At 35.3% G+C, this 27,077-nt stretch overlaps 1 protein-coding gene across 14 annotated transcripts in view; it reads left to right on the forward strand.

The window, feature by feature from the left end:
* Nucleotides 1–322: 322 nt before the first annotated feature.
* The window catches only part of POSTN (periostin), a 32,425-nt gene continuing 5,670 nt past the window's right edge, over nt 323–27,077 (forward strand). The window contains exons 1-21 of one of the 14 annotated variants that reach the window (XM_085215971.1): nt 333–603; nt 2,055–2,153; nt 7,475–7,539; nt 8,812–8,969; nt 9,631–9,795; nt 10,764–10,910; nt 11,422–11,563; nt 12,817–13,029; nt 13,203–13,337; nt 14,152–14,300; nt 14,851–14,987; nt 15,689–15,819; nt 17,820–17,950; nt 18,110–18,212; nt 18,571–18,638; nt 19,203–19,248; nt 21,065–21,112; nt 23,586–23,681; nt 24,260–24,349; nt 25,800–25,877; nt 26,238–26,318. In XM_085215971.1, coding sequence (XP_085072097.1) covers nt 482–603; nt 2,055–2,153; nt 7,475–7,539; nt 8,812–8,969; nt 9,631–9,795; nt 10,764–10,910; nt 11,422–11,563; nt 12,817–13,029; nt 13,203–13,337; nt 14,152–14,300; nt 14,851–14,987; nt 15,689–15,819; nt 17,820–17,950; nt 18,110–18,212; nt 18,571–18,638; nt 19,203–19,248; nt 21,065–21,112; nt 23,586–23,681; nt 24,260–24,349; nt 25,800–25,877; nt 26,238–26,318 — 2,404 coding nt within the window. In that variant the 5' untranslated portion in view covers nt 333–481. Of the gene's footprint in view, nt 604–2,054; nt 2,154–7,474; nt 7,540–8,811; nt 8,970–9,630; nt 9,796–10,763; nt 10,911–11,421; nt 11,564–12,816; nt 13,030–13,202; nt 13,338–14,151; nt 14,301–14,850; nt 14,988–15,688; nt 15,820–17,819; nt 17,951–18,109; nt 18,213–18,570; nt 18,639–19,202; nt 19,249–21,064; nt 21,113–23,585; nt 23,682–24,259; nt 24,350–25,799; nt 25,878–26,237; nt 26,319–27,077 lie in introns of all 14 variants that reach the window. The other 13 variants (XM_085215975.1, XM_085215977.1, XM_085215976.1 and 10 more) reach the window with 13 other exon arrangements.

A 27,077-nucleotide genomic window follows, 5' to 3' on the forward strand; every position in this document is an offset into this window, starting at 1 on the left:
TTGTTGACTGGAACTGTCATCAACTTCACTAGTTAAACAATTCAGAGCTGATAACTATAAGGACATAGAAAACAGAAGAAAGCAGCAGGAAGAAACTTCATCTGGATTTGAACAGAGCCACACAGTGATCCCAACCTCTGGACGTTTTAGTGCTATAAATACCAAATCATAACTCAAAGTCTAAACTTCCCAAACTTCTGCTGTTGTGTCAGCAGAATAAAATGCTAAGCCTTCTGTAATGAGGAAGAAATTAGTCAATCAGGGATAAAAAAAGAACTGCTCATACGGTTAATGTATGATATTAATTTAGGTTACTGAAGTTGGCAGCCAAAGCTGCTACTCTAAGGAGGGTGGTACGAAGTTTCAGGTTGATTCCTTGGTTCCCTCCCACCACCTTCCAACATGTATATAAATTGTCAGCCCTCCAGAGCCTCTGCCAGTTCTCTCTTCTAGACTTGCCAGAAGCATCTGAGGACTAAAGATGAAGATCTTTTTATTATTCACCTTTTCCACGTTTTTCTTGTCTGCTTTTGAACAAGCAGCTGCATATGCTCACTATGACAAGATTTTAACTCATAGTCGAATAAGGGCACGCGACCAAGGGTAAGTATGGGGGATTTATTTGCACTTTTAAAGGGAATCTCTAAACAGTTAGTCTTTTTTTTTTTCTTCTTGTGTTATATTAAATGTGATTTTTTGACTCTGTTTCTTATCATTCAAGAATTACTTTTGTTCTGATGTTCTAAATTAGTTTTATAAGAAAGCTTTTCAAAGCTTTCTGGGGAGTTTCAAAGGGAGACAAAATAATGTAAGATTTCATAAAACCTGGAAAAAATTAAATCCCCACTTCTTGATGAACAAAATGCATACATTCTAGAATCACTGAACTTAATTACAGTTCATGATGAATATGATGTGGCTTGGGATATGTTTAATACACATTTTCAAATGTTTGGATAGAACTGATACTTATTCCACAACATTTACTTGCTTTTTTCTAATGAATAAATCATGAACTATCCTTTAATACTGTCTGACACTGGGAGCTCTTTGTAAAACTTTTGTTCCCACTGGAGTAGCAGCAACTTGCTCAGCAGGGCACCCCAGAGACAACACTCACAAGCCAGGCTGTTCAGAGATACAGAACTTATTTGAACAGCTGGTGTCAGGGAAATTATGTATCTCAACATCATATCTCCCTTCAATCTTTTTTAGTAAAAAGTGTTCTGTGAAAAGAATTGTTTGCCCTCCTTTCTGCCTTCCTTTATTGAATTCTCTCTCCCCCTCCCTCTCTCTCTTCTTTTCCCCTCTCACTCTCCCTCTCTCATTCCCACTGTTGTAAAGCATATGTTCTAACTCTTGAACCGATTAACTTTTGTACTGTGAAATTATAGAAATCGGTGACAAAACACCTTTGCTCCATGGAATTTGCTCTTAGAAAATTCCTCTTCTGTACACTACCATGCTAAGTAAAAAGTTTTCCTTGTTTGAATTCTGCAATGCTTTTTATTTACATGCCAGTTTACCCTTTGGTCCCCAGTAATTCCCAGAATGTTTACTTAGGTGCCTGCGGTCCTCCAAATGGATGGTAATCAAAACAGCTGATTGATTTACAGGGTTTCCTTCCACATAAAGAGCCAGTCACTGCTCTTCCCCATCTCCCCGTAACCTTCAGCTGCACAGATGTGTTCAAGAAAAAAACTTTAATAAAAAAGCCTGATGGTATTAGCAGCTAAGTCCTTGGTGACTGGTAATTAATTCACTTCCCTGGAGGAAGGAAGAAATGTAAGACATATTGAGACAGAGGGTCATGCCAGAGTGGAGGGCAATCATCTGTCCCCACCAGGAGGGTGGACTTGCCAAGGAACCCAGCTGGGTAGTCTTGGGAACTTGCATTGTGGTTACTTGAATGCACACCTGCCCTGGCAGCTAAAGCCAGATGTTCACTTCTCATTCTTGCTCAACAGAATCTGTATATGCTGCTATGTTATATAGCACTTTATAGACGTGTAAAGACTTTTTTTTTTTTTTATTTTTTCTCACTCTATCCATAGTCCAAATGTCTGTGCCCTTCAGCAAGTTATGGGAACCAAAAAGAAATACTTCAGCACCTGCAGAAACTGGTACCAGGGATCCATCTGTGGAAAGAAAGCGTAAGTATTTGCTGTTCAAAACATCCATTGAAATGGGATAGCATTCAATTAGAAAACTCTCCTCAGTGCGAAACTAAATATTTGCTTCAAATGCAGAAGCGGGAAGAATTAATTTCATAGTTTTACAATGTTACAGCTTTCCTTTAATTAAAACCACCTGGATTCAGTAATTGCTGCCAAAAATAATCACAAAACGTGTGAAAATGATAGCATGGTATGTAATGCTTTTAAAATTGAATGGGCTTCCAGGCATAAGTTTCAGGAATATTTTTGTCAGTTAAGTTTATGTAGGTCTATTCTAAACACAAAGAGATACAAGGTTATGAGACCTATTCAGAAACACAGAGGGGCCAGAGGCCATTTGTGAAAAGAACTCTGCACAACTAGCAGTTATGTGCTCAGACCACACCTTTTCACAAAGAGAGAAAAATAAATAAATAAATATTAAGAGCACAGAACAAGTCTGGATGAGATTCACAATCTTTTGGAGTCTGTATGTATTTCAGTTGTCCTGCTTTTCCAGAATACAAGCCATGACCTTTTCTGTGGGGAAAAAATTGTCAGCAGTATCAGAGTCACTACCTCTGTATCAGCCACAAGAGTGGTTTCAGAGCAAGAATAGATACAAAAACCCCAATCCAGAAATTGGTCTGCCCCAATTGTCATGTTTAAAATTAAGTAATTTAACAATGTTTACCAAATGCAATGAAATAGTATTTTTTTTTAGTTGTACCACATTTTCTCCTGTTGATACACAATTAGTTGGATAACATTCTCAGCAGCTGTCATAGGAAATCACTTGTTCTTGTTTCACCATTAATTTTGTTTCCCCACTAATGATTTTTTGCACTGTTAAAATTACTCTTGAATTTGTAGTTGGAATTCAGACAAAGATCTGAAAAGGGCTTGTATTCTGGTTTCCATTACTTCTCTTGGCTGTTAAAGGCTTTGTGTTGTTAAGATTCATAAAAGATATTATGTCATAACACAGTGTTGGAAATGACCCTTAAGGAAAAGGATGAAGAAAGAGGTAGTGGGAGGAAGTTTTCTTCCTGAGAAAACGTTTTCATTGCTCTGCCAGAATACCATAAATAATTAACCAAGTTAAATATCCAATACAGTGAAGCACAGATTCCAGCACACAGGCTTTCCTTTCAAGTTCAGCCATGGCTTTGAAGTCTGAATTCTAAAGTCAGTCTAGACGTGAGGAATGATACACTGTCCCTATCGGAACTCAAGAAAAGATTATTGTCATGATCCAAGTTGTCACCCTAAGCTTTCTGTATTGTAGAATTTATCAGATTAGTGATTACTTACTACTTTAAGAAGATGGAAGGAAGTAATGGCATTGTAGTAGAATGGAAATAGCACAAAGTATAATTAACTTTCCAGACAGACAAGCAGTTTGATTATCCCAGATTCCCAGAAGTTCTGAACTTAATTTACTGTCTTGAATCTTGCTCAGTCCCTCTCTCCTTTATTTTGACTCTTTTTTAAAAAGTAAACAAAACAGGTTAGAATCCATTTTTCATACTAAATATCGAGGTTTGGGCAATTGATGATTATATCATAGTGATCAGTTTCCAGTCAAACTAGATTGTGTGTGATCATTTGCCCCATCTGTGACTTCAAATTTTTAGTATTCATAGGTTTACATAGTCTTTATTAGAATCCTTCCTGCTCCTCCAGGTGGCGTTGTAATACAGACTTCCTTCTTTCTTCTGTGGTCATGCGACAAGTTATCCAAAGTATTTCACCTTTTGAGAAAAATCTGCCATACCGCTAACTTCTTTGGCACTACATTTTATTCCACTACAGACACGTTAGGAAGAAGGATATTTCCTGAAAATGAAATTTGGATATTCTCAAGTCAGTTTTGGAACACAAATTACTTCTGTGGTTTTATTCCTAGATAGATGTCATGTTCCTGTGAGCAAAAGTCTGCTCTCTGCACAAATCTGAAAAGGAACACATTGCTTTGTGAAGCTCCAGAAGTAAAATGAGTTTTCAGTGAGAAATGTGTTTCTTCTAGTGCGTCAGGAAAAGTAATTTGAAGCAATAGGCCGTTTGGGCTCAATGAAATCATACATGACTTTATTCCCTTTTCTGACAAAGCTGAAAAACATTTTACAGAGTCTTTGTTAGGCTGTAAGCAGGAAACCCATTACAGCCAACCAGTAGAAGAGACTGAGCAGCAGCAGCAGGTGGAATTTGACTGAGAAACACAAAAGTATCTCCATCCTCTTTTAACAGTCCTACCATTGTACAGGCACTTATACAGAAAGGCTAGAGGAGATTAAGAAGAGTCATGGACTTTTTTGTGGTTGTAATGGAGCATCTGTTAAAACTTAATCTTAGCTCTTATTGGGAGTTATATTCTCTGTACTCACAGAATATGAATGTGTGAAATATGATGTGAATCCATTACTGAAGAGGTTATTTTAGTAGGAATGTTAATCTAAAGGACGATGGCTCTTCTCATGTTAATTTCTCTGTGTTAATAAGTCCTTCGTAATTTGCATATAGTTTCTATAAAATGTTAATTTAAGGAAGTTTCTTATGTTTACATTTCCAGCACACTCCTGTAAATTTCAAGTTAAAGATTTGCTAAAATCAAAGTCCTTTGGTCCAAAAGCATTCCACTGTTTTTATACAGTATTTTATCTCCATGCCAGCAAGGAGTAGAAACAGATGAGTCACAGAGCTGATCTGAATAAGTCGAATATCTCTCTGTTAACAAAGAATAACAAGAATATATGGTAATCTAGATCAGTTCTCTTTTCCTTGGGAATATATTGCCTTAGTACTAAAAATACATGCAAAAAAATTCCCAAACTCTATTTTCTTCACTTAGACACATCTTACGCTAGCAGGGTCATACAGCTGGGGATGACTTTACTGTGTGAGTTGGAACGTTCCATGTGTCTGTAAGTGAGTGGTATTGAAAAATAGCATCTTGCATCACGTTTTATAGCATTCTAAATGTTATTTTTGGATCCTCTTTATGGACCACTTTTCTCTCATTCCATCCTTCTCACTACATCTTGAGCACAACTGATACGGGGACCTTCCAATTGTGGTCAACCATAAGGGCATATGAAAATTATAAAAAAAAAAAACAAAAAAAATAGAGTAACTCAGTGATTGAAAAAAGTGCTTTTTTTCATAACAAGTTACATGGTAAAAGAGGCACCGATCTTGTAATGCTTGGCTGAAGAAAGAACTTTCTTAACTAAGTTTTTCATTCAGTTTTCTGCTTTTCATTAATTGTGTCATTGTTGGTTGTGGTAAGAACACTAAACTTGACATGCCTTATGCTTTACTTACAACTCAGCTACTTTTCTCCTTTTTCCAAAAGCTAATTAAGATTGCAGCCTCTCATAGTTGCTCAAAGGGTAAGGGAGATACATATATGTATTTTTTTTTCCTGTGGAAATAAAGAACTATTAACGATGAAGCAGTTAACACAGTTGGGCTAATATTCTGACTTCTGTCAGATGACTTGTTTTATTAGCTACTGGCAAGGATACAACTGGTAGGAAGGTGAAAGGTTACAAGTTTAATTTCCTTATTAGTTAGAAAATCTGTAGCCTAAACTCTCAGTTCATCTTCCATTTCCAGGAAATAGACATACAGCAAATTGCCTCATAGAATGAAATACGTGAAAAAGAACTGTACAAAATTTTGAATACATGGCTCATTTGCTGAAAACAGGCACATGCCAGAAAGGTGAAAAGGTTATGTGTGTATCTGTATATCACAGGATGGAATTATGTATTTCCCTAGCACAGAGAAATGAAATATTGTGTGTTTTTTTGTTTTTTGTTTTTTTTTTTTTAATCTTAAATATTGAACATCTGTATCAGACTGTTGTAAACCATGGAATTCCAATCCTACCTTTATAAATCATGGTTTGTAACACTATTGCTCTCCCAGTCTGTGTTCATTTTTAAAATCTCTTCAAGTAGATTAGATAGTGATTCTTCTGAGTCCAACTTCTCATTTGAGTAAGTTGTACAGTTTAATATGTTTGCAATCAGTGTTTGCCAGCTCTAGCTTGTGAAAAATGAGAGAAGCCTGCCTATTCATCAGCCGCTGAAGAGTCTACAGTTTAAAAGCTGGAATACTGTGGTAAAGACTCAGCAAAAATCTTCAAGGAAATCCTGTTCAGAATTCTTTAGCTGCCGAGATTAGCTACACGTATAAAAATAACACTATTAGTAAGATCTTCATTCCCATCCATAGCAGATCATAATTTGAAAAGAAATACCTAAAGTCTGCAAGTTTAAAATACGTTTTAGATCTTGATAAGATTATACAATTTATTGACATTCCTTGTATGGAAGGGCCAGAATCAACACATAACCCTCTGGGGTTTTTTTTTTGCAAGCTCGCACTAACTTAGAAGAGAATTTGTCAAGAAAGTCTATGGTAGATCTTTTGTTTCTGTCATATTAATTAAAAGGGCATTATATTCCATTAGGCATTCAGTACCAAGTTACATGTTACACTACAGAATTACCAATTAGACCTGGTTTGCTGCTACATATAGATTATGCATGTTCAAGAAAGGGAGTCTTTATTTAACAGTTCCTGGTCTGCTCTACTATTAAATTGTATGTATGCTTTGATGACATACTCTTTTAACTCTGTGCTTGATTTGTTGCAATCTGGTTTTCATCCTCGCTATATTTACCAAGGAACCTCATGTCCAACTATCCTGTCTTTAGTGACTCTGTTTTCTATGCCCTGCTTTATATCTGTACTTAATTAATTATCTCTCTCATTCCTGAGCTTCTTCAAAGTCTTCCTGGTACACTGAGGCTCTGCTCCCAATTTATTTCACTATACAATCCCCAAGACCTTCTCCGAAGTATCCATTAAATTTCTACATCCCGACTGTAGATTACCTCAAGCAGTTTTGTCATTTAAATTTACACTGTTTAATTTTTTTCCCTTTGGACACTTTTGCTAGCAGTTCCTCTCACTATCCCCACTGTGTTCATATTTGCCTTCCTTCTGTCCCACCTAATCTTTTCAAAATAGACTCATCAAATTAATTTTCTTCTGTTGCTATTCTATTTACACTATCTTTTCATAACTCTGCAACCTCTTTCATGTTTGTTTTTTTTTCCTATCAGTTAAACTTAATGACTACATTTAGTAAAACAACAACCAATTTGTAATATATAGAATAGGCTGAATGATAAAAAGGGCAAAAAGATTAGCAGAAAGTGTACTTCGCAATGTAAAATGAATAATGAAAGAAATGGGGCTGCAAACTAAAGTTGATATACAATTGTTTTTTGTATGTTCTACAGAACTGTCTTGTATGAGTGCTGTCCTGGCTATATGAAGATGGATGGTATGAGAGGATGTCCTGCAGGTACTAGTTATTTTCATATGGATGAGTCAGTATATGAGAAGCACTACAAATAGTGAGACTTTCAAAGGTTGTCAGCTTGAGGAAACATTGCCTCTTTTTACAAATTACTGTCTGAGAATGCGAAGTTTCATTTGTACATGGTCAGTACCATTGAAAATCAGCCTGCATTGAATTTGATCCTACAGTTTAAGTTAAATTCCCCAGCTGCTTCCAGCTACTAGATTGGAGAGAAGTGATAGAGTTCTCTATTTCCAAAACATCTGAAGGAGAACCTCTATTTCTGTTTCCCTCCCACTCCAGAGTAACCCATAGCACACCAGAGATCAGAAACCTAGGGCATGAAAGGTGGTATATCAAAGTTCTGTTAACTCATTTTCATGAGAAGACTTGAATCTTGCTAACTAAGAGGCTTTAGATAAACTAAAGAGTGAAAATGAAGGCAAAGATTATTAATTTCTCCTATTTTTGCTATTCTATTTTGCATAAATAAATCTAATTGCAACAAGGAAGGATAATTTGAGATGGCATATATTTCATCACTTTATAACCCTCTTTTTGAGCTCATCTTTTACATTCTGTTAAGCATAACTTAAGGCAGAGTTCATCTTGTTTAAGTGTATTCATTTCACTTTAGATGTTTACATTAGAATGAAATTGGGCATATTCCAAAAGATCCTGTCTTCTCCACAGCTGTAAAAGTAGCTTAGGGCAGCTAGCTCATGTGTGGATACCTGAACTGTGGATTCCTAGAATTAGGAGATCTGCATCCTATTCTCATATAGCGGAGTTTTGATTGTGAGATTATGGTCATTGTTGCTCTCTAAATCAATCTCTACACATGCCAACCACTGGAAGAGGCCTCACAGGAATAAGACTGGTTGATGGTGCCCAAATGTGACCCGCTTCAGCAATTTTTGAGATTGTAGATAAAATTGACTCATATCCTCTCTCAAACGTCCCAAATGGATAGGCTCCCATTCCATATGAGGCTTGGAAAAAAACATCTTAAAGAAAACATTATAATATCTAGTTTTGTTTGATCTATTTTTTCAGTTCATTAAACAAACCGTAAAATAAATAACAAGCAGATGTGTTTGGATAAATTCAGAATACATTGACAGTGGCATTTTAATTCAAGCATGTTGTTTTAATATTGATTTAAACAGTTTCATAAAGGCAATACACTTGTCCAAACAAAATAAATAAACTGGACTTAGTTGTGAGAAACTGGCTGAAGTATTTACAGTATTTTTTGTCTGATGTTGATTTTAGTTGCTCCTATTGATCATGTATACGGTACTCTTGGTATTGTGGGAGCTACCTCCACTCAGCAGTATTCTGACATGTCAAAGCTGAGAGAAGAGATCGAGGGAAGAGGTTCATTCACTTTCTTTGCACCAAGTAATGAAGCCTGGGAGCAATTAAGTTCGGTAAGCATTTGTGTGTATTTATGTATGTACGTATTTCTCTTTCATGTAATGCTTTAGTTAATAAATTATCAATAACTAGCTTATTATAACCTAGATGGCAAACAGTAATAAGATTTTAGGTATAAGCAGACATTAGACAAGCTATTATTATTATTATTATAAACAGGTACATTATAAAAATGTACCTGCTTATCGTACATTACTGAAGCTAGACAATCTGAATTTATTTTCAGGAATGCTAAGTAGCAATGTTTCTTACTTAAGCACTTGCATGTCAAATTTTAATATTGCTAGTCTTCATATAATTTTAGAGTAACCAACAGGAATTCCAGCAATTGCATAATGTAGAGTACAGTCACGTTTTGTCAGTGACTCACATGTCCTCCTTTTAGTAATTCTTTTAGTTAAAATAAATATTGAACTAAAGTACCTTCAGTGATTTGCCTACAAAGAGATTTCTTATCTTCAATTTGTAATCAAATTAGTCTAAAGCAGCATCTGAACAATGCCAGACAGCTAAGTACGGAAATCATGTGTTTCCTAACTGGAAGTATCTGTCAATTGTTTTCATAATATATGTAAAGGTAAAGCAATATGTACATCTTTCTAACAGAAGAATGCTCCTGACATTTCAAATTAATTAATTTCCTTTCTTCTTCAGGAAATCCACAGGAATTTAATTGACAATGTAAATATCGAACTATACAACGCCCTCCACCACCACATGGTAAACAAGCGCATGTTGACAAAAGATCTTAAGAATGGCATGACACTGGTGTCCATGTATAATGGCCAGAAATTGCTTATTAACCATTATCCTAATGGGGTAAGTCTATAGATAAGACTTCTATAATATAATAATGTAATTTTAACCACTGATATCTCTTTTATCAATTTGCTTTGCTGTACAATGAAATAATGGAAAGATTACTAGCTAGCAATTCAGAAAAATAAACTTTCTCTTTATTTAGTTTTCTTTGCCAGCTGATCACCAAGAATTAATGAATATGTACAGTTTGCTGTTTAAATGTCAAGGTTCTAGTGAGAATGAACTTCGTTACTAAAAATCAAGCCTTTTGTGGCCGAAATATAGCATCATAGAATCATAGAATGGCCTGGGTTGAAAAGGACCACAATGATCTTCTAGTTTCAACCCTCCTGCTATGTGCAGCATTACCAACCACCAGACCAGGCTGCCCAGAGCCACATCCAGCCTAGACATCATAATAAATCCAAGAGCAAAAACCTGCTATTAATCTTCATGTACTTACAAAATACTATTAAATCATGTCTTTTAATTAAATCAGATTTTTTATTTGAACTGGGGGGCATGGTAGAAATATTTAATGTTGTAGTGTGCGGACATCCATTACTTTCTAGAAATAATTTTATTTTGATAAATGCTAAAATCTCCCAGTCGTCACTTATCCCTGCCTCAAATGCATGAAAATATTAATGTTGGACAATAGTTTACATCAATTAAAAAATATATGTATAAAATCACTGTAATAAACAGATATGGTAAGCAAACAAAAGAAATAAGGACTGTAATGGCAAATAAAACATGAATAGGAAATCAACGTAGCCTGCATTAGTCAGCCGTTAGCTGAATGCTTTCCAGAAGAGTTGAGTCAGCCTCTTAAATCTTGCACCATTTTACTAAATGTTTTAAAAAGACTGAAAGGACAAACATTTTTCAGAGTACAGAGACTGCCATTCCACAAAAATGAGATTCCAGGCATATGGTCAAATGAATAAACATTAATTTTTCATTACTTGATTCCTTGTACATAGGTTGTTACTGTTAACTGTGCCAGGATCATCCATGGCAACCAGATTGCTACCAATGGTGTTGTTCATGTAATTGACCGTGTCCTAACTGCTGTTGGAAATACCATTCAAGATTTCATTGAAGTTGAGGATGATCTTTCATCTCTCAGAGTAAGTGGACAAAATTAGAAACAATCTGGTCTTTTAGTTTCTTCTTCTTTCTTTTCTATTTGTGTATTACACCTGTAGGTACGAAGGGTTAATTTGTAAAAGACAAAAACGAAATCAAATGAAGTGACTCCCTATGTGCTAAATTAAGGAGGTAATTTTTCATACCAAGACATATTTTACCCACGTAATTAATTTTGTATTCCATTTTGTCATTTCAATTTTAACACATATTTCTGTAACACAGAACACAGTCGCACATTAAAGACCCCTAGTCACTAGGTGAATGCACAGGAGATATTTTGTGCTAAATGCTGTCTGCAAACTTCCATGAGCAACTCCAGCTTTCAGTGTAAATTCAACATTACTTTTGAAGAATAAGATTTTACTTCAGAATCTAGGAGTCAAAATATGTTAGCTTTTAGTTAATATTCTGTTTTCCTGTGACTAGACTGCTAAGCTATTTGGGAAATCCTTTAAATAACCAGCATTAATAACCAATTTTATTTTTCAGGCTGCTGCCATCACATCAGATGTCTTAGATACTCTTGGAAGGCCTGGTTATTACACACTCTTTGCTCCTACTAATGAAGCTTTTGAGCGTCTTCCAAGAGGAGTCTTAGAAAGAATCATGGGTGACAAGGTGGCTTCTGAAGGTATGTAAACTTTTCTTGCAGAAGAGGAATACTTGTTTTATGGCAATTAGTGCTGCTTAAAAATCTGATGGCCTTCTAGGATGCAATGATGACATTGGTGAACAAAGGTTGCAACTGATGTCATCTACTTGGACTTGTGCAAGGCCTTTGACACGGTACCTTACTACATCCTTTCCTCTAAATTGGAGAGATATGGATTTGAACAGTGGACAATTTGGTCAATAAAAATTTGGTTGGATGGTTGCAGTCAAAGAGTTATGGTCAATAACTCTATATCCATGTGGAGACTGGTGACGAGTGGTGTCCCCCAGGAATATGTCTTGGGACTGGTGCTCTTCAACATCCTTATCAATGACATAGACAGTCGGGTAGAGTTTGGAGATGTCACGAGGGTGAGTGGTGCAGCTGATACAGTAGAATAAAGGGATGCCATCCAGAGGGACCAACACAGGCTTGAAAAGTGGGTGCATGTGAACAGAATAGGTTCAGCAAGGCCAAGTGCAAACTGTTACACTTGGGTTGGGGCAATCACAGATGTGTGTACAAACTCCTTGAGAGTAACCTTGCAGAGAAGGACTTGAGGATCCTGGTGAATGAAAAGCTGGATAAGAGCCAGCAGTGTGCTCTTGTAGCCCAGAAAGCCTACAGTATCCTGGGCTGCATCATATGAGGTAGCTCCTCTATTCTGCTCTTGTGAGGCCCCATTTTGAGTTCTGCTTCCAGGCCTCGAGCCCTCAGTACAGGAGGGATGTGTAACTGTTGGAATGGGTCCAGAGGAGGGCCACAAAAAAGATCAAATGGCTGGAGCACCTCTTCTATGAAGAAAGGTTGAGGGATTTGGGCTTGTTTAGGTTGGAGAAAAGAAGGCTCACTGCAACCTTCCAGTACTTGAAAGGAGCAAAAAGTAGGAGGGGGACTGACTTTTTACATGGTCATATAGGGATAGAACCAGGGGGAATTGCTTTCAACTGAAAAAGAGGAAATTTAGGTTAGATGTTAGGAAAAAAAATTATTCAGAGGGCTGTGAGATGCTGGCACAGCCTGCTGAGAAATGTGGATGCCCCATCCCTTGAGGTATTCAAGGCCAGGTTGAATGGGGCCCAGGGCAGCCTGATCTGATGGCTGGCAGTCATGCCCATGACAGGGGTTGGAACTGGATGGTCTTTAAGGTTCCCTCCAACCTAAGCTATTCTATGATATATGAATCTGTATATCCAAACATCTGTTTACAAAGTTTTTTCTTTTCCCTTCAGCTCTTGTGAAGTTCCATATTTTAAATACTCTTCAGTGCTCTGAAGCAATCATGGGTGGAGCTGTCTATGAGACCTTGGAAGGAAACACACTTGAAGTTGGCTGTGATGGTGAAACTCTTACTGTGAATGGAGTAAAGATGGTGAAACGCAAAGATATTGTGACGAGCAATGGTGTTATCCACCTCATTGATAGAGTGCTAATTCCTGATTCTGGTTAGTAATATGCATGACAAACTTATTAAACTGAAGATGTTTCCTCTCATCCCACCTAGATTCTTTCACATAAGGTTACGAAAGCATGAAAAATGCACTTAAGGGGAAAAAAAAAAAAAAAAAAAAAAAACAAGACTGTTTTTAAATGTCTCTTCTTTCTCCTTTATTTGCAGCCAAACAAGTTATTGAGCTTGGAGGTGCCCAGCAGACTACTTTTACAGACCTGGTGACACAACTAGGACTAGCATCTTCTCTAAGACCAGAAGGCCAATACACTCTGCTGGTACCACAGAATCGTGCTTTCTCAGGTTAGTAGCCTTTAAAGATTATTATCTGAACTTTGAAATAAACAAGAAGCATATGTGATATTCTGACAGTCTTCCAAATAACTGCCAGTACTTGTTCTACATCCCAAAGAAAGACAGTAATTAAGAATTAGAGATACTATAGCCTTCCAAAATGAACACCATATGGAAAGACAAAATAAATGTAACTATTAGGCTGCACAGCATTTTCAGTGGCAGCATTTGTTAATGGAAATATTATCTCTAAGACAGAAAATGTGCATAGATATATAATGGGAAAGCAATGATATTAATGAACTTGCACATTACTCTTAACTTGTGCATTGCTTACATTAGATTAGTTATTTATACTCATGAAATTTAAAACAGGAGGTTGATATTTTATAGTCCATTAAAACACAGAGAAACTGATGAAAATGTGCTTTAACACGTCTACATATTTGCAGGAATGACCACATGAGCATCCTATCCCTTCCCTCACTCCCAGAGAAGTTTGGGAAGGATTTCAGGTGCACATTCAGAAAGCAAAATTTGGGATAAGTTCATTCAGTTGGCACACAAAAATCATCAGCCATTTTGTTTACAGTAGTTAATTGTAACTGTGTCAAAATGTTATTTCTAAATTTGAGAAAGGATAATTTACAGAAAATGTTTAAGAATTCATTTTCTATTTACACATATTTTTCCAAGTCTTAAATTATAAGCATTTCAAGTAAAGATTCAGTATTTCCGTGGTGATGATGCAGATATCCACAGTTAAACTTGCTTGAATGGAAGTTCACTATGTAAATAATTTATTACTTAATTGGTGTTGTAGATGACACTTTACAGATGGATCAACGGCTTCTTAAAACAATCCTGCAGAATCACATTATAAAAGTGAAAATTGGGCTCAATGAACTGTACAATGGACAAGAGCTGGAGACAATTGGCGGAAAGCTGCTAAGAGTCTTTGTGTATCGCACAGTAAGTGAATGAAACTTTCTAACAATATGCATCCTGACTACGAAAAGGAAAACGTATGAAAATAAAAAAACAAAGCTGAATGAAAACGACAATATCTACAATTACCACTATTAAGAAAAAAAATTAAGCTTTCAAACTAGGAAAAAAATGAGAATTCAGTCTTTGTGGGAATTTTGCATAAACTACTCTTTTGAAAAAATGAAACAAAATTCAGGATCTGGCATTCAATTATAAATTTGTAAAACAAATTTTTATAACTAAGTAACAAAATCCTCAAAGGAAACAAAAAAAAATTAAGTTTGGAAACATTTGTTTTCTGTTAACTTACTCCAGATTTTGTTACTTTTGCTTTCTCAAACAATACTAGATTTCCTGGCAAGACAATACAGTATGATATTTGGAAATCCAGATGAAAATTAATTTTAATCTTAGCAGCCAGTTGGGAAATACACAACCATTGTGTTTATTAAATATGTTTAAATGTTTTAATTTAATGCTTAAATGTTCTTTGAGTAGGTACGTTCGAAACTATCATTTTTCTTTTAATCAGGCTGTATGTGTTGAAAATTCATGCATGGTCAGAGGAAGTAAAGAAGGAAGGAATGGCTTTATTCACGTCTTCAGACAAATCATCAAGCCAGCAGAAAAATCTTTGCATGAAATGCTGAGAAATGATAAGCGTTTTAGGTGAGTAGCATCTTGACAGCGCTGAGGTTTGAGTACAGACTGTGGCAAAATATACAGCACAGCTCGACTGAGAAATAGTTATGAACCATGGGTTACTAGATATTTGGGGTGCAAAGAGGGCAGGAAAGAAGTAATTACCTCCTTAAAAACAGTTCCTTACTTCAAAATAGGCAAGAGAGGAGCAAGAGGGTAGAAGGGACTGGATGACACATTGAGAGCTATAAATGTAGCAGTGTCTGAAGGTTTAGTTAACCAATGACACTATCCCATATTGGTGCAGAATGATTAGAGACTCATACATTCCCAGTCTATATTTCCTGTCCCCTGTCTTCAGATGTCCTGATCCTCCAGAGAGCAACTGCCTTCAGAGAGCAATTCTAACACTCCCTTCATGTCTTTGATCTGCAGATTTTTTTATTCCCTCAGCTCTGCTCTGATCCAGACTGGCAATATTTTTACTTTTTAAAGCCTTTTTTTTTTTTTTTTTTTTTTTTTTCTTCTCAGTCTGCTACTCTTAAGACAGCCTTTTTTTTTTCTCTTTTTTTTTTTTTTTTTTTGTCCACCACTGTCTTTATTCCTGGGAAATAGTGGAAGTGTTTGAAAATTGATGGCCTCTTAGAATAAATGAAGGAACTAAGTGTCCAGACCTATGTATAGCTACTACACTTCAAAATAACGTATTTGTGGTTTGTTTTAAACAGTGTTTTCCTCAGTCTGGTGAAAGCTGCAGATTTAGATGATGTTCTGTCACGGCCTGGAGCATGGACTCTCTTTGTTCCAACTAATGATGCCTTCAAAGGTTTGACTGATGATGATAAGGCTGTATTGATAAGTAAGTAACAGAAGAAAACTACAAGTATAAGCAATTATGGAAAAAATAATGGGAAAAATAGCTAGTGTATTTCCTAGACAAAAGATGTCTGATAAAGCAGATAACCTTTTGCATAAACAAGTCATGGGACTTCTCTAAATTAATTCTTTCAGTGACAGAGAAAATATCTTTCAGGGAAAAAACATTCAACATTAACTAAAAATTATCCTCATTTGTTGACATATTATCTTTTTAGTTTATATGAGGGAATGTGAATTTGGCTTGCTGTATTAGTGCGGGAATAGCAGTTGCCCTGAATTCAACATCCAGAAGAGCAGCCACATTTTCTGCTCCTGTACTTTTCAAAACAAGGTTCAAAGACTTGAAACAAAATCCCATGAATCCTTAATGACTTCTGAGAGTCCGGCTTAGAGCACTGATAAGTAACTGCCCCAGCATAACCCAGCTCTGTGCAGCCATTAACTCACTAACGAGGCACTGTACATTTGAATTCCCTCTTAGTCATTTACAATTATGACTCTGGTATAACTTACCTTCTGGTATAGTGTGTGTTTAGTGATAAACAATAAATTAACAGATAACCTAAATGAGTATCATTAGAGAGCCATAAAATCAAAAGAAGCTTGTCTCAGTGCTGTGAACTTAACCAACTAGACGAACACTATGGTTCTATTTTTAAGACTGGGTATGCTTGCAGAAGAAACAAAAGAAATTGAGGCCTATTTTGTCACAACTAACTACTTCATGTTGCAGCCCAGGCCTGCATTCTTTCAAATCATTTTGACAATCCAGAATAACAACCGTGTGTCCATTCTGCTTTCCAAGGACTTTTATGTACTGGCTTTTCCTACCATTGTGATGTAGTTTCTACTTAAAATTTTAACTGCAAATGAAATTAGTTTTAGCTTATTGTTTTTACAGCTTAAAGTCCATTTTTTAGAGTCAGATTGATTTCAGGAACTTTATCTTGTCTTTTTTTTTAAGATAGAATGTTATTTTTTATGTAAAAATTAAACTTTAAAACAAATTTTCTTTAAAGGAGTATAAAAATATTTATCTGTAAGAAAGGTACAAAACAGAGATTATTTTTATTCAGTGAATATTATGGCAAAGAGAAAAAGAAATTTGGGGAAACAATCTTTCCATAGAAAGAGCCATGCTTAGGCTTTGTATATAATTTTATTCTATCTATTGAAGATTCAGTCACATAAATTTGGCACTGATTTTAGAAGGTAGAAAAGAAGTATTTAACTGAAATTCAGCAATAAAGTGAATTGCAGAGGTATCAGCAATCAAAGCAAAAGCAGAGAAAGGGAAATGCTCACTGAAAAAGACACTAGGAAAAATTATAATCTCACACTTTCATCAAGGCTGAAACTTTTAGGAAGAATCATCAATATTAGACAATATTCCATGTAATCTTATGTTTTAAATCTGACCTGCTTGGTCCTGTGGATATTCCTACAGCTCATCCTTTGATTCCATAGATGTGGAGCTTCAGGGGGCTGCCATGATACTACCTTGGACTCCAGAATCCATTTCCTTTGCTAGTCTTGGAAATGTTGGCTTTTTTTCTTTTCTTCCCAAATAGAAATGAAACCTATGAAATAAGGAAATCCTCCCAGAATGGGGTTGTTTTTCTCAACTTTTCTTCCTCTCATAGTATGTAAGACCAGCAAGGGATCATACTCCAGATGACATTCTAATCTGCCTGCAATTTTGTCCTGCCCAAGATAGAAAATGTATGTGTGTATAGTGAGCTATGAGTTATCCCCATTCATCCCAGAAGGCTGTTGCTTAAGAGAATATTTACATTTATTTCAGTGCCAACAGTGTCAGATATAGTTCCCTTTAATTGCAAGGGTGTTACAGTAGCAGTTTATCTAGTATTTTGATGATACTTGGTACTGTAGACTGCTTAGTGTTTCTGAATTTAATGTTTTTGTGGAGCATAATTAGAAAATCCCTTACTTTTATTTCTTATTTTTCAATTTAAATAGGAGACAAAAATGCTCTCAGGAACATTCTCCTTTACCACCTGACACAAGGAGTTTTCATTGGAAGTGGCTTTGAACCTGGTGTGACAAACATCCTTAAAACTATCCAAGGAGGAAAACTGTACTTGAAAATAGTTAAGTCATGAAAAAGAAGTCTTTCTGATACAATCTTGTAATGGAGATTTGACATTCAGTGTCTATATTTTGATATTCTGTGTGATATTTCTCAGAATGTAGCATTAAGGGTTTTGTTTTATTTTTTAATATCATTGATAACTTCTTTTCTTTACCAGGTGAATGATACTCTTCTGGTTAATGAACTGAAGTCAAGAGAACCTGATCTCATGGCAACCAATGGTGTAATTCATGTTATTGATAAACTCCTATATCCAGCAGGTGAGTATTAGTTCATGGAATTTACAAACATTTCTGAATCTGTATCTTATGTGCAATAACTGTAAAAAGTTACTTCCTTTAAAAAGACAATTTCTATGTGGAATACAAAACAGACAATATACATCACTGCTCATTCTATGCATTGTCTGAAACCATGGCAACTCTTTGAAATGTTACAAAAGTCTGGTATATGGAAGATAAGATGTCTTGGGCTATCTTTCCCCCAATACGGAAGAATGTGTATGTACACATACATGCTTTTGTGAATTAATGAAAATGCTTATATCTCCTGACTACTCCAAATGAAAATAAAACATATGCAGATGTGTCTTCTTACATGCCTATTTCTTCTTTTCAGATCTGCCTGTTGGAAATGATCAGTTGCTCACAATTCTGAAGAAGCTGATCAAGTATATTCAAATCAAGGTATTTTTATAATAATGTCCCCATTGTCCTTTTGGCAGGATCTGCAAAATCACTTGCATTATCAGTCAGAAATGGTTCTTTGGCTCTGCTTCTTCAGAATGCAACACATAATAGTTGCTCCCAGTCTCCCAAGCGTAATCTTGAATGATACAATGCGTGCAACAGTTAGAAATTATGTTTTTCATCACCAAGTAATTGCAGAATATTTGCACATAGGCAACTCCAGTGTGAACTGGCCAAAATCTACTGTTTGCTTCAGGTACACTTTATCACTACATCAGCATAGGTAAATTCCAAGTCCTTAAGGCAACCTGTCTTTGAGAGAAATATCAAGCAGTTAACTCATTTAACACATTAGCCTCAAAGCCTATGGAGAAAAATAGAGATCTGTCTTAAATATTCTCTTGAGGCTATGTTCACTTTCAGTCATGAATGAGAGGACATAGTCAAATAGTATTGCCTGACTTTTTGATCAGTAAACTAGCAATTTCTATGTACAATCTTTAGAAAATGGAAATGCAAGTGCTCTTTTAAACTTTTAAAATTACTTTTCTGTATTTATAGTTTGTTCGTGACAGTACCTTCAAAGAGATTCCACTGACGTTTTACAGTAAGTTAATTTTAAATATTAACAGATGGGCTTGAGATTGCTTTTTAATGTTACCAGTTTCAATCTGAATTGTAGATTTTTATTTTTATTTTTTTTTTTCAATCAATAAGAAAGCAATTTCAGGCAAGATAAGATTGGCCAACGAAGCCTAGGAAAAGAAAGACTCAATGTTTTTGGCTACTGCATGTATTTGTATACACTTTTATCCCTTTCAAGATGACAGGGAAGAATCCCTAAACTAAGCTGCTCAGACTCTTTGGAGCAGACAAGATATATATGGAAAAGATTTTTTTTTTTCCCACTTTCTAGCTGAAGTTCAGTGCTTGTTGCACAGAAGTCATATGGCTTCAGAGACTCTCAAAGATGTAGCATTGACCAAACTCTACATTTGATATGCTTTCATTTTCACAAATGTTTCCAGAGAGACAGAGTGTACCTTTTCCACCTGTTTTCCATACATGCAAATAGGAGTCTTTACAGAACCAGCTGCTTCAAACATTTCCTCTATGAGGAATAAATATGAAAAAGGAAACTTTCCTGCTCTCTCATAGCCTTTCTAAGGGTTTGCTTTTACTATCTGCACAGAAAGCGTCATAAAATCACAGAATATCTTAAGTTGGAAGGTACCCACACAGGAGCACTGATTCCTGGCCTACACACAGCACCGCCTGAAATTCAAATCTTTTGTCTGAGAGTGTTGTCCAAATGCTTCCTGATCTTTGTCAGGCTTGGTGCTGTGCCTACAGCCCTGTGCAGGCTGTTCCATGCCCACAACCCTCTGGTGCAGATCCCTCACCCCCAGCTGCCCCTCCCCTGACGCAGCTCCATGCCGTTCCCTCGGGCCCTGTCGCTGTCACACAGAGCAGAGCTCAGCGCTGCCCCTCCGCTCCCTGTGAGGAGCTGCAGCCGCCATCAGGCCTCCCCTCAGCCTGCTCTGCTCTGGGCTGAGCAAATCAGGAGCCTCAGCTGTTCCTCATATGCTTCAGTTTGTATCAGAATGTGAAGTTAGGCAGATGAAATTTCTGCAGGACTACCCACATTTCTCAGTAGAAATGGAGAACATCACATTAGAGTTTGTAACTCTAGCATGAATATACTGAATTTTAAAGGGTCTTGGAACAACAACAAAAAAAAATGGAATATATATTTCACAACCATTGATAGTAGCACAAGAAGCCATGTCTATGAGCTGGAGCAAAGAATTTCAGTGTTGAGCATTAAGAAAGTTGTAACTGTTTATTTAGTTCAACATGGCTGTGACCTCTAATGTGAAGGTTTATAGAAATGGCTGTGAGTCAGATAATGGTTTGTCAGCAATGTTTTATAAACACGTCTGTTTTAGTTGTAGAGGGGCAAACTGATACCTATGAGTATCACGCTCTCTATTTTCTGTGAAATGCAAGAATTGTTCTCAATGTTAGAGGGTCTCCTCTGTTTACTAGTTGAGTTTTCTTTAAGGAAAAAATGGGCAAAATTTAAATTTAAGATATGCCAGGAAATAGTGTAAATTCTTATAAAGAGGATTGTATGAGACAGGATTATTATTTATCTTATGTTATCATGGATTTCAAGACCAGTGGGTTTTATGAGGCACAAAAAAAAAAAAAAAAATAGCATATTAGAAGACTGTCTACAGTATATACCACCATTTAGTAAACAGAACTGAGATCCATACTCTGAGGCATTTCAAGTTAGTTTACCTTCTGTTAATATCTATAACGTTGTTCACATCTTTATGACCAGATGATTACCATCAACAATTATCATTTCCATTAAGAATGGAATGTATTTTATATTCCATTTTCTATACTTTCAGAAATTAACATAATTGAAAGCAACGTGCAGCCTATCATCAGAAAGGAAGGTAAACGGGGCCTTCCAATATATATATCTGTATATGTTCAAATATGTATACATATACAGAATATATATTGTATTTATTTAACTGAATATATTTTGTACTTAATAACTCCAGGTTGTTCAGTACTTTGCTGGAAAAGCAAAGATACAAATATTGTGATTAGAACTGGCTGAAATGTTTTATATGAAAAGATTTCCCACAGTTATTCTCCCCAGATGGATTTTTTTTTTTCCCATGGGCATTTTACAAACACATTATTTAATACAACATTTTTTAAAAAGCATGCCTTTTAAATGCCTTAATGTTACTCTACTTTATATAAGTATTACTGTACTTAAAGTATAAAGAAAATTGGATTCTGCAATTGAAACATTTTTAATGTTTTTGTATTAGTTATTTTAAAAGATTTGTTACACATTGAAGTACAACCAACTAACCAAACATTAAAAGCAATAGTTAATTTCTTTATAGATTTCAATCAGTTCTAAATACCAATATCTGTCAAATGCCTGGAAAAGACAGTTAGTCAAACTGTTTTTCTCAAATCAAAAGCATGTTTTAAAGAATAGATAAGTCGTGTGACTGTAGAGGACAAAAAGTGGGGCCAGAACTATTAAAAACACTTGTATTTCATAGCTTAAATAAAACATCCCTTAGTTTCACTAAACCAGTGACCATGCTTATTTACTCCAGTTTCCTTCTAAAATGACAACGCTCAAAAGGAATCTGGTGGAGGTTAACTGAGAACAAAGGCAGTCAGAATATCTTGCAGAATGTTCATGCAAACTGATTAGCCATTGTTTCTGTGAAAACTCCCATCCACCAGAAGTGATGAGTTTGCTTGTTCTGTGTTTTGTCCCACCTAGCATTAGATACTATCTTATATATTTATATATGTATATGCTAACGCTTGTTTCCTAGTCTCTGTTACGAAATCAGAGCTACAGAGAAATAGAAACATGAAATTGATTCCATATATTGTAATTTGACCAAAATATTTTAGAGATCTTCATAAAATGAAGGTGAATTACCTTCTGGAGGTACCTGCTCTTCTATATTAAATCCTAAGCTAGAGCAGATAATTTTGGCAATTTAGTATAGTTTGAAAGATGAGGAAAAAAATAAGAAAAAAAATGAAATGTCCGAGCACTTCTCTGCAAATGTACAACTAAGTGCTATTCACCAAAGAGGCATAAAATATTTTCACATGTTAGTGAGCATTGAACTGTCACTCCTTACTGCTGTCAGTAGAATATTCCTGCTTTGGGATACTATTCAAAGAATGATCTCTGGCCAACAAAATCTGCCTAATAATGATTCAGATGTAGTCCCAGGAGAGTCAGTTCAGGCCCTTTATAGCTTGCTTGCAATAACAGCAATGAGTAGGAGCTCCCATCACAACCACATATGCCCACAATTGTCTGTGTAAAAAGTTGCACGTTATATTTTGCAATATAATGTCTGTACGTTCCAGCAAAAAATTATGGCAGGAAGATTTCATTTAAAAAAAACAAAACAAACAAAAAAAAAACCTCAGTCATTTTACAGCCTGCTGTTTGCCACTCCAATCTTAGTGATTTCTGATGGTGTTGTGAGTCACTGTCTCTAGATAAGGAAGTTTGAAAGAGATCTCAGGAGTTAAATCTGTTGAAACCCGATCCTAACAAATTGATCCCAGCATCTTTTCATACAGAGGCACATTTTATCAATGTGGTTTCCAGAGATTTCACAAGATCAAGAGTTTACCAAATTATTTGCTTTGGCCATTGATAACAAGATGACATCTCCCATCTCAGAGGGATGGTAGCTAGTCTTGCTGGCAAACACCTTTGCAGCCTGTCTGGTTGGTCTCTGAATTTTACCTTAATTTTTCTTTACACTGTATGACCACAGCTGAAGTCTGGCTAGCTTTATAAATCATAAAAACAACAAAAAAAGGAATCAGCCATTCATAAATAAAGAATTAACAAATAAACAATCTGAATTGATTAAAAGACCCAGTTTCTTCTTGGCTGTCTGTACAGTTAGTAGGAAATAACACAATGAACATTTTTCTCTCTAGTCATTTCCAAGTTTTCAATACTTTACATGCTGATGACTATCAAAGCAATAGCTGCAAGATTCTAGCAATGTGTCAGAGTAGGTATTTTACCAATATGTATGCTTTTCTTCTGCTGCTGACAGTCTTTTTGCCCGAGTCTTGTCAACAGATATTAAAAATGCCCAATGCAAAGAAGTAAAAAATACTTCTAAACAATAAATATGCAGTAAGATCTAAATTTAAGGTAGTATGGGAGGAAGTGAAGAATTGTGCAGCCACAGCTGCAGATGGCTACTCAGATTTAAAAAAGACTCCTTTATGGTCATTTGGCTTATTTTGGGTAGGAATGGTAATGATAACTTAATCTCAGCCCTGGGAAAACTGTGCATATTTTTATGGCTATTCATAACATGCTGTTTTTTCCTTATATCACAGACCCATCTATTACACAGCTCACTAAAATAATTGAAGGAGAACCTGAGTTCAAAATAGTCAGGGAGGGGGAGACAATAACTAAAGTGATTCATGGAGGTTGGTATGCTTTCAGCAACTCAATTTCTATTAGATAAAATTTGAAACACTATCTGTTCCCCATCAGGTTTTGTTTGGACGAAAATTATTCATGTTGGACAACTGACCAGTTTTTAAGGAGAATTACTGTATTGGATTGTATCATTTCATTCTCACTTTTCATGCATTTTGTCTTTTGTCTAGCTGTAACTCTTAGTTACAGCCAAGATAGCGTTAGAAATGCTCTGCATGCTGACATGGTACCTGCTTAAATTAGAAACTGTTTAGGATGTAATTCTTGTATAGAAAGGCAGCTTTGTCAGACAAAGAAATCAACTGTTTTTTTCCTGCTTTGCTAGGAACTTTGAGGATTTCATATCTAGGAGGGTTTCAAAGAAAATAGGATGTGGCCATTCTACATGTGGGGGAAACTTAGTTCCTGATCTACTGTGAGCAATCTGACCAAAAAAAAAAAAAAAAAAAAAAAAAAGTGCTATTGTAATTCCTAGTGTGCTTCAGTAAGTTTCAGTTTCTCAAAAGCAGCACTTCAAACACTGCTCATCAATTTATTAATATCTTCACTTTAAAAATCCTTGTAGAACCAATTATTAAAACATACACCAAAATCATTGATGGGCGACCTGTGGAAGTGACAGAGAAAAAAGTAACAGAAGAAAGAATTATTCAAGGTAACTCATGCTGAGCTGTTCAGTGAAGTTCTCTATTACATACAAAAATAACACTGCATAAGTCCTGTACTAATGCCTAAATTGCATTTCCTGCAGAGGCGAATGTTATTCCTGCTACTTGTCACTATGTATGCTCAATTTTTTTCTGTGTCTGCTACATATACGTGTACAGAAAGAGTTAGAACATCCTGCATGCAAAAACACAGAAACTCATCTTTTCTCATTTTTCTTGGATTCTAACTACCATTTCAGGATGAGACTGTTATTCTAATTTTTTTTTTTATTCTATCTTATTTTAGGATTAATTTTTGGGATATGCATGTATATGAATTTTTGAGTTATTTTTATATCTCCAGGTAGTCTTCGTTTTGTCAATGATAGACCTTCAGTGCTTGCTTTTGCATTTTATCTTAGGATTTCTGACACTTATTTCAGAAATAATGATAATAATAATCCTTTGTTTCTCTGTAAGGGGAGTCTATATTTTTCTAACACTTGCAAGGCAGACAGTTGTTTTGTCCTAATGTAGAATAGAACTGATGAGCATCTTTTCCTTGATCTTTTTCAACTGTAAATTTCAATTTTTCCTTTACAAATTTCAGTTACATTTGACCTACAGTGGAGATTCCGTGTTTAGGAATTCTAGAATCTATACAGAAATTGAAGTGAGTGGAGTGAGGCATAGTGTATAGTATAGTATAAATTAGTATGTAGTATAGTATAATTATAGTATAAATTATTTGCTAACATATTTGATCCCCTTGGATAGATTCAGTTTTAACGCCATAGAAAAAACTGTCTGTATGAAAAGCTGCAAGGGAAAGACAATGTTGCAGGAACATTGATTTAGCAGAAGGTATTCAGATTGAGTTTATCTAGAAAAATTCAATTTAATATGTCATTCAAGCATTCGAGAGAAATAAGAAATAGGACAAGTTATTCTAATGCAACTATTTATATATAATGGAATTAAACAAAAATAAAAATGAAAAAAATGGTATTTTTGAATATATCAGGCACTATTTTTCAAGACAGAATATTTCTGGAAAAGAAAATCGTATTTTCTCATTCCATTACAACAGTGGTCCCAGACCATTTTGCACCAACCTTATATAGAGAATATAGCGAAGTGATTAAAACTGTGCCTTTCTTCCAGAATGTGAGCAGATGTTTACTATGCTAAATTTGTTGAACTACTTGTCTGTAGTTCAACTCTTTCATTATAACTCTTTCATTTCAGTTTGGGACACAGTGAAAGATAAAACCACCATAGAAGCAGATTAAAACACATTAAAGATAGAATCATAGTGAGGGTTAAATAAGAAAAACAAACAAACAAGAACAAACACACACACACACAAAACAAGCTTTAATATTTATTAAAAATCGTAAACGACAATACTGTTACATATTACAATTAAAGTTCCTCTTTTATACATCTTTGTTTCAGGTCCAGAAATAAAATATACCAGAATTACTGCAGGTAGTTCAGACAATGAAGAAAATTTAAAGAGATTGCTTGAGGAAGGTTAGTATCCTTATCTTCTTTAAAATAAGTAAATAAATAGAACACAAAAAAACCAGCATGATATTAGTTAAGTAATAACTGAATGTGTATTCTGTTTTCTTCAAATGTGCTGATACACAAAATCAGAGATTAAGCCTCGGAAACTAAGAAATATCCAAATCTGATCATATGTAATATATAATAAGCTATACTTGTCTTGAAAAATGGTGTTTCCAGTGTTTTGCATGGAGCTTAATATCATCACAGATGACATTTGTAATTCAACAGAATTCTGTAACATGATAAATTTGATTACGCTGTTATATGATTGTCATGTATTTCCTGTCAATCAATTTTTTGCCGTAACCTGTATCCTGTCAGAGGTTACCAAGGTGACCAAATTTATTGAAGGTGATGGTCATTTACTTGAAGATGAAGAAATCAAAAGACTTCTGCAGGGAGGTAATTCGGTGTATTACAACTAACCTTTTTGCAACAGGTTATGACAACTGAAACCTCTCTCAGATACGTTCAGCTCAACATTTTTTAAAGACTGACCTAACGGAAGTGAAATTTTAATTGGGGAAAAAAAAAAAAAAGTGCAGTGCTCTATGATGAAGTGCCAGATATCTGACAAAGTGCCAAATTTTGATTAAACAATTTTGATATGTTATCAATCACAAAAATATTTTCATTGTTTTCTCAGTCTTTAAAAAGCTGTCTAATAAAAACCTAGGAGAGCAATGAAGATTTATTCCACTAGCTGTGAACTCTTTTGATCAGCAGATTTAAATATGTGGAAAATGGTTATGAAATCCAAAGTATTGTAATAGGCCAAATGTATCTTACTCATCAGTTATCCAGAAATGAATGTTCATTGCCCTCACGTAAATAATCAAAGGCATGTTGATCATCCCTCTTTCAGTGCTTACAGGTGATGGATATCGAGGCATTAACTTTAATTCTTTTCAAATACAGCATTCCAAGGAATGGTTTTCTTTCCTTCTTGCTCTTCTGATTCTAACAGTCTTGGCAGTATATAACCAGTAGCTGTAGAAAACTGGTGAAAGAACTTGTGCTTATGAAATTAATTCTTATCTATTGAATTGGGAATGTTCTCTGCTTAATATATAGACTAAAATAATAATCTATAATAGCAATGGAGAATAAAACAGAGAATTCAAGTATTGTGTTTTTAGTGAAGGTGAGAAATTCAGCAAT

This window comes from Meleagris gallopavo, chromosome 1, assembly GCF_905368555.1.
Source record: "Meleagris gallopavo chromosome 1, MGAL_WU_HG_1.1, whole genome shotgun sequence".
Taxonomy (NCBI): domain Eukaryota; kingdom Metazoa; phylum Chordata; class Aves; order Galliformes; family Phasianidae; genus Meleagris; species Meleagris gallopavo.